Source organism: Salvia miltiorrhiza, chromosome 3, assembly GCF_028751815.1.
Source record: "Salvia miltiorrhiza cultivar Shanhuang (shh) chromosome 3, IMPLAD_Smil_shh, whole genome shotgun sequence".
Classification (NCBI taxonomy): Eukaryota; Viridiplantae; Streptophyta; class Magnoliopsida; order Lamiales; family Lamiaceae; genus Salvia; species Salvia miltiorrhiza.
In genome coordinates, this window is record NC_080389.1 from 8,215,055 (window position 1) to 8,225,683 (window position 10,629).

The window sequence follows — 10,629 nt, forward strand, 5'->3', positions numbered from 1 at the left end:
GACTTCGCACAACTTATATCTTTGGTCTAAATATATAGTATTAAACCCTAAATTATACCTACTTTACTGAAAATATTTCAAATTATAAAAAATACTTTTAAAAACTTCAAATTATTAAGTTTATATCTAAAATATCCCGCATTCAATTTTTCAGTCCCCAAAATCATGATGTGGTTCGCGCGGATGCCATCGTATGATTTATATTTTATTTCCGTAAATGGCATGACACAAAATCACATCATTTTTATGTCATATCATTTAAAAAAATTAAGTCGATGTTGGGAAAACTGACCTTTTGTGTTTTGAATCAGCTGACGTGAGACAAAACGACGTTATTTTTTTAAATGATATGACACAAAACAACGTTATTTTGTGTCATGTTATTTAAAACAATAAAATATAAAATACACGATGATATTGGGAGAGTCACGTCATAAATTTCGGAGATTGAAAAATGGATGCATGATATTTTTAATACAAAATAGTTTGAGGTTTTTAAAAACATTTTTTATAGTAAGAAATATTTTTTATAAAATAAGTCTGGTATATTTACCCTATATCTTTAACTATCTAAAATATTTTTCTAAATTACAAACTACCGACTTTGTTTCAATTACATCTTTCTTCCCTTTTTTGACCTTGGAAAATTAACGTGATTCGCCAAATATCATGCGATATTTAAAAATATATTTTTTTTAATTTATATGTCACAAAACGACATTGTTCTGACTAATGTGAATTTTTTGAAAATAGATTTTTTTTCCTATGACTAAGATACAAATTACTAATAATTTAGAGAATAAAAGAAGGATGGTTAAGGAGCTAAATTACCCCTAATAGTTACAACGGAAAACAAATACTACTCTCTAACTTTAGGTTTTGTGTAACATAAATCCCTTTGTCTTTTTTTTTTTTTAGAGAAGTAGTAAGCAAGCTATACACTTGATCATCATTTTTCAAAATTTTACAATTCACTTGAAATTGCCTAGCAAATTTTGTCTTACACACCCTGAACTAGAACTATGACCTAGTTTCATGAACAGACGCTGATTAGAGACGCTAAGAACTGGACTTTTTGAGCAGCTCTATTCATGATTGAAGCTGTCAGATAGAGAGGATAGTAGATAGTGCATGTTGAGTCTCACCAAGCGACGGATGTTACTGTTTCCTCCTTCTTTTGGACTTGCGCTCTGACTCGACGTCGTCTGCCTTTGTCGACGAGCTTCTCACCTTTGCAGCAGCACTACAACTCCAGAGTGCCCTTTCAACATCTGATGGTGTGAATATATCATCCGGACTAGACAGCTCCTTTGCCTTATCTTGCATCTTTTCCACAAATGCCACATATCTCTTCAACGAATAATCCTTCGAGTTCCCGATAACCGCTGTCATCGCCTCGTCGGACATGAAGGGCGCGACATGAGGCGCATAGGCGGCGAGGACGGCGGAGGCGGTGGCGGGTCCGACGCCCTTCAAGACCGTCAACCCCGAGACAGCCTTAGAGACGTCAGGCAAGGCAGCAAAGGCCTTCCGGGAGGCGTCCCTGACGAGTGCGTCGTCGAGGGAGGAGACGAAGGACAGCAAGCGCGGGCGCCACTTGCCGCGGGAGAGCTTCCACTCCATCAGCCTGGAGAGTTCGGCGGTGGTGAGGTAGGGATCGGGGTCGCGCTGGTGGAGCAGAGCTGGGAGCTCTTTGCGGTAAAAATCGTCGTCATAAATCCCTTTGTCTAACAAGAAGTTAATAATCATTAGACACAGAGACTTATGACTCAATTTCTAAATGTTAAAAGATTAAATTACACAAAACATAATGTTAGAAACCTATTTATTTTTCACTCTAATAAGTTAGAAGTGTTTTCGTTACTTAATCCAAAAAATAAAAATCTTACCAGCAAAAGACTTGTATAGGATAATGTTACACTTATAATCTGAAACCTGCAACACAATCCCACAAATATACACCTATTTACAATCCAAAATTGCATTTCAAAGCATTCTATATCACCAAAAAATCACATTGTATAATCATATTTTAGTCTTGTGGGTAAAAGGGCGAGGAGTCCACATCTGTTGTGCTGTAAAACGAGTCTTCTCCACCACCATAGTAGTTCTCTTCCTTGTCATCATCCCATCTAACCACCTCCCTCGTGTACTTGATCGCCTCGTCGACCGTGGCCCGGTCCCTCGCCCTCGCCTGCCACACGAAGAGCTTCCGCCCCGTCAGTGAAGCGTACAGCTCCTTGAACTTGACGGCCACGTAGAAGTAGGCTTGCTGCGCTAGGGACTGGTTGCTGTGCTGGGTCCGGACGGGGCAGAAGTCGGTGAACCAGTCGCACGTGCCTAGACAGACGCGGTTGATCTTCTCCTCGAAGAGGTCGTACTTGTTCAGGATCAGTACGAACGGGGTGTCGCTGAAGCAAGGGTGCCTGATCATCGACTCGAAGAGGTCTCTGCTTTGGATCATCTTGTTCAGGAGCGGCTCCCCGCTGCTCTCCGGTGGGGACCACACCTGGTCATAGTCACTGAGGGCGACGCAGAAGACCACTGCTCGGACGTCCTCAAACATCTCCACCCACTTGCATCCCTCGTTCATCCCCTTGGCGTTCACTCTAATCAGTTGGTACCTGGGATATGGAGAAACGAGATTGCCGGCAAAAACTTTAGAACATAGCGACGACTGATTGCGTTACCGGAGATCATTAGGTGGTAAACATCATGTTTTGTGTACCCAACTTTTAGCGTTTTCTAAGAAAATGTCTGTACTGTAATCAATGCTTTCTATTCAACCCCCCCCCCCCCCCCAACTATTTAGAAAAGTTTGATTTATGTCCCACTTTATTGAATCTGGCGACAGAATGATGAGTCACTTAGTCGGATTCTCAGACGAATTTTTCTTTTTCCACCTCACCCGCTAAACGATGTTGAAAAAATTATGCCCACCTAAGAAGAGAGAGAGAAGAACACAAAACATAGAAGCAGGTGGAAACTTTTCTTTTTTGAGTGAGGTGGAAAAAAGATCAAGGTGACTCATCATTACGTCGTCGAATTCTATAAAGCATGACATAAATCAAACTTTTTCAAACTCATCATTACGTCATCGGATCTCTAAAGCGTGACATAATCAAACTTTTCCCAAAATTGAGGGTGTTTTAATAGAAAAACGTTAGTTGATGACATTTTTTTTAAAACGCTGAAGGTTGGGGACGGAAAACATGATAAACCCTAAAAATAAAGTGATGGATTGATCCATTCATATGGATGTTATGCATCTCAGAGAACCTCTGATTCAAAGAGTTATGCAAATGATGAATTCAGTTTACTATATGAGTTGAAAGGAGGAACTCTTACTTGGTTGGAGACAGCAACGGGCCATCCAAATTATCCGTGTAGGTTTCTGACATAGGGCTCCGGTCGTCGAGGGAGAACTCCATAAAGGCCAAACCGTTCCCTTGCGTCACCCCTTCGGCATAAAGTATGTCACGGTCCGTAGGTTCGTACTCGTTGCTTGAAATCTCGACAGCCTGTGTGAGTACAAATAAGAGCGAGCTGACATCTAGGGAAGTAAACGAAGACGATCTTCCAAAAACAAGGTAAGTATATCTCAATCTACGACGGTTAGAAGCTATGAAGGTAACAGATGCATAATTGGGATGTTGAGAAGAAGAAAAATGCCGCAGTTACCCTGCTTAGGAAGTACTCGGTGACATCTGGTAGAAAGTGAAGTTCGTCCTTCCTCTTGTACGTCTCTTGTACAGCGGGATCTCTCCAAATTTCTTCAACGAGCGGTGCATACTCCCGCGTTGCAGCAGGAAAGAACGCCTCCAAGTCACCAGTGGCGATGATATCGAGGAGCCAGTCAGAGAAATGCTTCAACTTCGGATTGAGCGAGTATACACACTGACTATGTTCGCTGGAGTCGACACCTTCCTCTGCATCATGGAATCACATTCAATCTTAATCTGTTGATGGTAAAATCTTCATTAATCGCAAAGAATTTTTCAATTTCGTTGTATTTTCCTATATTCCACGCGTAGAAACATGTCATCTTTAAACCTCACTTGCATATATAACGGGGGCCTGAGGCTTATGTTGGGGCCTTTTGGAACACGGTCCACACTTTCAAATCACGATGAAATATAAAAGTGAGAGCAGCACCAATAGAAAGCAAACATATAAGTTGAGCTTTCCAGTTACCCGATTCAGAGATCTGTTCATCTGAACTCAACCCGTTGCTTCCTAATACGGCCTCCTCAAAGCGCTCTCGGCCATCGAGCAGAATGCTGAGATACTTGTACATATTGCTTTGGATCATAAGCTTGATTTCCTGCAGTTCTTCAGTTGTAAACTTGCTCCCGTACAAAAATTTCGCCTGCCAACAGAAAAAGAAATGCAGTGAAGAAGCTGATTAATACAGAGAATAGAAGAAATGGTTATGATGAACAAAAAAGAGTAGAATTAATGACTACATAGCATGATATATCAGAAACAAACACGATACACTAGTTAACACAAACATGTTTCGATTATTGCAATCTCAACATGCCATCAGTCTATTAGTTTTTGACAAACAAGTCGTATATTAGTATATTCTTCTAATCGTCTAGATTGAATGTAATTTTTAAGACATTCTAGTTAGGTTTCTTGTTTCTAAAGTTAGATTGAATGTAATATTTTCTACATTTTGAGTTTAAGATTCGAAAAGACAATTTTCTTAAGATTTAATTTGGTGATGGGGGCTATTCTACAATTATTCACACAAAATACCAATAATTTGACGATTATAAAAGAATTTTTAAACAAACTCTTCTGTTTGGTGGGGGCGTAAGCCCCCCTTGGATCCTCCTGGGTCCACCACTGCTTTCAAAGCAATTTGATCTAGATATTAACCTGCTTGAATATAGTGCTGGTTCCGGAGCCGGGAAGGCCGAGTAGGAGAAGCTTCTGGATCTTTTTTTGCTCGAGATAATTCGATACAGTAGCATAACTGCTAGGCTCATCCCTGTGTCCGTGAGGCTGACCTTGGGGCACAGGCAAAGAGAACAAGGAACAGACGAATCGAGTTGATGCCTAGCAACATTAGGTTCAAACAGTTGGTCAGTTATTCAAATATTACAGCTTAAATTTATAAATTATCATACCTTTTCCCATATATTGCCTCTGATATTATTTTGGCCTTCTTCCTCGTAACGACCATCGTCATAAACCCAAAAATGAGTATCACGAGGGCATTGCACGTTGGCAAGCTGAGTCACAAACACCAAGTAAAGAATGTAAATCAAGAAATGTTTAATGTATTCACAACATCTACCAAGTATGCTCAGTTATAAACGTGGACCGACCTTTAATACTCTCAGCTCAAGTTTTGTGATTTCTCGACCATTCATGTATACCTCAGTGTTCCCGTTGCTCGCATGAGGACTAAGTTTCCCCGTGAAGTTTAGGTTCGAACTGATGATTTTATCCGGCTTTTCACCATCCTATTAGATTGGCAAGTAAAAACTGTATAAGAGCATTTTCAGATATGAGGAAGTATCGACATAAATGAGTCAATCGACGTGTGATAAAGGAAACTACCTTTCCCCAAAGACCCGACTCCTTATCGTACCAGTACACGCCTGGCTTCAGTTTCCTGGGGGGAAGAGGGCATCCGAGGAGATCCGCCATCTCCTCAGGTTTCAAAGGATATCCATTCACAATCAGCTGCTCCGGTCGAAGCTGATTAGCCGAACACTCTCTTTCAGCCCTCATTATATGCTTGACTTCTAAAGGACTCAGTAAATGTGACAAAACCCTCGAATGTTTACCTAATTTGGCACGGTTCGGCTCATCAATGGGCTCGCCAATGCAAGCAACGCACTTCCGTCCCTCCGGCATCGACCCCATTGATCTGAGCACACAGTTGCTACAATACTTTGCATTACAAACCAGACAGGATTCCTTTGTTTCCCACTTTCCTTTCCCACACCTATAACAGAATCTAGTTTGTTTTCTCTTCTTTTTTTTCTCTTTGGTCACGCCAACAAATTCAGGATACACTTGTTTCTCCGTATCCGGCACCCTCCCTTCCGACCTATCAAAAGTGTTAAAGGTGACGACTGTGGCCCTCCTCCCCTCGTTAGCAGGCTCTCTAGGGACACTACTTTTCTGACTGTACACTGAACCGAGAGAAGCCGAAGGGGAAGGGGAAGGCGTACGCGAAGATGAATCAGCATTCTGCAAAACTGACACCACGGACTCAGAACTTCCCGACATCCTAGGACTTTGACTAGGAGGACAGGTGACTGTTGCAATACGGGACACAGGCAAACGGATTGGTTCTAGCACATGGGCTGTTTCACTTGTAGATTCTGAATCAGGTTCAGCTACTGGAACTGCATCTGCAGTCGTGTCAACGGGTTGTACTCTTGGAAGCTCATACGAAATTGGAGGGCCCTTATACTCTAATGCTATCGAATAATCCATGCTATCCTCTTCGGGAAAGGGAGCCCCCGGAGGAAGCATTTTCCTCACCATCTCCCTCCAATCCTCACCCCCATTTTTATCCATCTTTTCTCACTCCAATGTTCCAAATTGGCCTAGCCGCCTAGCTATAAAATCTTCAACCACGACCACAGTTCAACGGTTTCCCAAACCACACTAGATATCCAATATCCAGAAAATTCAACAAAGAAGCTTCCCTAATATCCAACAATCTACGGAAGGAAAGGGGAGTAACACAACTTGTTATCTATACAATCTTCAACCACGGCCACAGATCAATGGTATCCCAAACCACAATAGATATCTAATATCCTGAAAATTCAACAAAGAAGTTTCCTTAATATCCAACAATCTGTGAAAGGAAAGGGGGGGCGTAACACAACTTGCTACCTATACAATCTTCAACCACGGCCACAGTTCAACGGTATCCCACACCACACTAGATTTATAATATTCCTAAAAGACAATAAAGAAGCTTATTATTCAACAATCTACGAAAGGAAAGGGGCGCGAAACAACTTGCTATCTATACAATCTTCAACCACGGCCACAGTTCAACAGTATCCCAAACCACACTAGATATCTAGTGTCCTGAAAATTCAACAAAGAAGCTTCCCTAATAGTACCCAACAATCTGTGAAAGGAAAGGGGCTTAACACAACTTTGAATCACATAAAAAACTGCAGGAAAGTTCACAAAAATGAGCAGTTTGCAGTTCCAATTTCAAATCCATTGACATTTCTGCTCCTAAGAAACCTACACAACCCAAATATATCAACTGTTAAAACAGATAAATTCTTTGAAATGCAGTCAAAATTGGAAGAATTCTATAACATAGACTAATCAAAATATAAAGACAACCAGAAATATAAGAGTCCAGTAAAGCAGAGAGCAATAATAGTTTATAGGCACGTCTAATCAGAATTATGAAATTCCAAATCATACATTAGCTTGATAAGGAAAGGTTGAAAATTTCATAGTCATACTTCCACTACAAATAAAAGGGAACTAAACCAACTTCCAACTTTTCAAACCAACTCCATTCCATGAATCTAAACAGTTAAAAGGAACACGCATGTGCAAAAGCTAAGATGGGGCAAAAATATCAAGAAATGCGTGAAAAAAAAAATTACCTTTTGTAGAAAGCAAAATACTTAAAATCTGAATTTTGTGGGTGTGTGTTGTGTGTGTGTGTATCTGATAAAAGGACAAAGCTTCGGTGAACGAATCAAAGGGAGAGTAAAGGCTGCTTTTTTAGGCTCTTAAAGCTGTTGAAAAATTAAGAGGGCTAAACTAAAGCCTAAAAATTCTTTCTTTGAAAGAATCCAACCTTTTCCGAATAGTAACATAAATTAATGTGGGCATATGAAAGATCATACCTTCCATAAGCATATGCGAGATGTGCTGAGCATAGTTAGAGATAAAGAAAGAGAGAGATGGGTCCCACTTGAGTGCACCAGTAGTTTAGACTGTCTGATGACGATGACAGAGTGGAAAATGTTAATGGATGGAGCGTGGTGTACACTTGCTATTGTTGCAGCTGGGTTTTGTCTGAAAACAATTTTACTTTTTTGTATTTTCTTTAGCATTATCAACTGGAAATCGCTATCGTATTACTCTCACCGTCCCAACCAATCTATCAATGTTTCTTTTTTTATCGTTCTAATTAAGTTAATTAATTTTTTACATAGAATTAATATAAACAAAAAAACATTTAATAATTTATTAACTTTATTACTAAACACGCTTAAAACACTAGATACGCTTAAAACATGTTTATTGCATTTGAAATTTTGATTGCCATTTGTTTAAGCTTCTTTTGTTTTCTTTTCAATATAGTTGTTTCATACATTAAAATTTCAACCATGCATATGTTTTGGAATAATGTGGTATTTAAATTAATACTAGTATTTTCCCTCGTGCGATCCACGAAAATAATTTTGTATATATATTATAAATAGTAAATCAATTATAATAGTTATAAATATTTGAAAAATTACAAGTACAAATACTTGTAGAATATATGTAGAGTATTTTCATATAAATGTTAAACCAAACATTAAAATAATAAAAATTAATTGTAAACTAATAAACATACCTCCTAGATTTTGCATACCGGAAAAGTTTATTTCCCCATCGACTGTTATACGAAAATTACATTTAATTACATGTTAGAAAAAAAGTGCAATTAAAAAATAAATATCGTACTAATTTCAATATTTATGTCGAAGAACAAATTACTCTCCTACGAATCCGCCAATGTTGAATCAACATTTCCGTCGATATAATTTATTTCTTTAAAATTGAGTAGACAAATTGTGCATCTAACATTACTATGTATAGTGTATCCAACTAACAATCATTGCATTTTTTTTTAATATAATATGTATATCAGTTAATGCATCAGTTAGCGTCTAAAACTTGCAAATTAATTACTCATTTCCCATTAATTTTCAAGATTAGTGTTAAAAATGGATTAACAAATTCAAGTAAAAATATATAAAAAAAGAATTTTTGTAATGTTTATGCAATACCTTTGTTTGGCATTTCTTCAATATTTAAATCAATAAGTCCACCATCTTCGAACGATTCACCATTTGTGGAAGAAAAGTTTTTATCCACTAATTCAGCATTTGCTTGAATTAATATCAAATAATTATGTTCATTTAATCTCACAGAGCAAATTATGATGATAATTGATAATGATTAATTAAAAAATATCATGGCCAACAAACTTTTGAATAAAATTATAATCAAAGTTACAATATGATAAATTTTATATGAAACAAACCATATATAAAAATCAATAAATTAACATAAGAACTAAAACAAATAAATTATTTCAAATTATTTATGTAATCACCTGCCAACTAAGAATAGTGTCCATCATCATTTCTTTGATATAATTTACCATTCCATTTAAATTCGTTTGATTTTTTTCTTGGTAGAAAAATATTTCAAATTTCATATAATACACATTAAATTCATAATTATGGTAATAAAAACAATGAAATACATTTGAATTGTCTTTTATGCATAAACTTATGATAAATGAGGTTATTCCGATAAAAATGAATGTTCTAAATTAGATCGTCAAATTCTAATATGAATTATGTGATAGTTTTCACCATAAAAAATATTATATCTAAAGCATTTTCATTGAATATACATATTATATATATATATATATATATATATATATATCAATATATAAGTGAATTACGGTAATACAAGTGCCCATCTTTTTTATAGTAAAATACTTCTTCGAATATACAATCTAATTTTCTAACTAATTATCTATAGCATGTGCATTATTTAGAGTATCAATTTGAATTTATAATTTGTGAATATGGATATACATATAAAATCAAATAAAAGACCATTCAAATTTAGTTTTGATAATTGCTCGTTAGTTTTATACTATATTAGTGGATTTATTTGAATTTTTGAATGAGTTAATGTGTAAGTGAGATAGTGGGGTGAGTGGGATATAATTTATTTGTAACCTTCATGTTGAATATATTTTCAAAATTGCCATTCAAATCAATTTCAAATTGATTTGAAATCAATTTCTAATTGAAAACTGCTGTTTTAATATAGTATAGATATTGTATGTACTTTTAATTTTAGTTATGTTTTATATGAATTTGATTTTCAATGATTATATGTGCGTTTGAATTTTAAATTTTTTTAAACATGATTATATTAATTTTAAAAATATATTTTATAATTTAAAAAAATAATTTTACGTGTAACTATATTAATTTTATTAGTGCAAAATATAATAAAAAAATTAAAATACATAATATATTTGTAATAGTGATCATTTGATTTATGAATAGTTAAATATGAGGTAATATTAGTAGTGAGAATATGAGATAGTTGAAAAAGAAGATAGTTGGTGATGTAACATACGTATGGTACCACTATAGGGTACCACTATAGTGATACTTTTAGAATTTATAGTTATATTTTAATAATAATTTATAATTTTTTTATTAATAAGTATTATTAAGATTCACTTTTTCATAAAGATCCTAATTGGACGCACCACGTAATATATATTAAAAATTTCATTTGTAGTGTGTAAGATATTTAACTTTATTTTATCCATAAATTTAATTTAATTTAAATGCTTAAAACTTCCCA

The 10,629-nt window shown here is 36.1% G+C and overlaps 2 protein-coding genes across 13 annotated transcripts; both read right to left on the minus strand.

Annotated features, from left to right (window-relative positions):
* Window positions 1-921: 921 nt before the first annotated feature.
* LOC131017355 (uncharacterized) lies at window positions 922-2,030 on the minus strand. The gene is made up of 2 exons (XM_057946083.1): window positions 1,890-2,030; window positions 922-1,727 (listed from the first exon to the last, which is right to left on the minus strand). Exon 2 carries the CDS (start codon window positions 1,621-1,623, stop codon window positions 1,159-1,161), a length of 465 nt encoding a protein of 154 aa, XP_057802066.1. The 5' UTR covers window positions 1,624-1,727; window positions 1,890-2,030; the 3' UTR covers window positions 922-1,158.
* LOC131017353 (extra-large guanine nucleotide-binding protein 3-like) lies at window positions 1,901-7,980 on the minus strand. 12 transcript variants are annotated; one of them, XM_057946079.1, is made up of 10 exons: window positions 7,860-7,965; window positions 6,871-7,236; window positions 5,575-6,792; window positions 5,340-5,477; window positions 5,139-5,243; window positions 4,888-5,067; window positions 4,195-4,369; window positions 3,682-3,929; window positions 3,349-3,521; window positions 1,901-2,624 (listed from the first exon to the last, which is right to left on the minus strand). In XM_057946079.1, the coding sequence occupies exons 3-10, from the start codon at window positions 6,544-6,546 to the stop codon at window positions 2,033-2,035; spliced, it is 2,583 nt and encodes an 860-aa protein (XP_057802062.1). In that variant the 5' UTR covers window positions 6,547-6,792; window positions 6,871-7,236; window positions 7,860-7,965; the 3' UTR covers window positions 1,901-2,032. The 12 variants fall into 12 exon arrangements, with proteins under 12 accessions (XP_057802062.1, XP_057802059.1, XP_057802063.1 ...); XM_057946076.1 differs by having other exon boundaries at window positions 6,871-6,936; window positions 7,614-7,876; XM_057946080.1 differs by having other exon boundaries at window positions 7,614-7,870.
* Window positions 7,981-10,629: the final 2,649 nt, after the last annotated feature.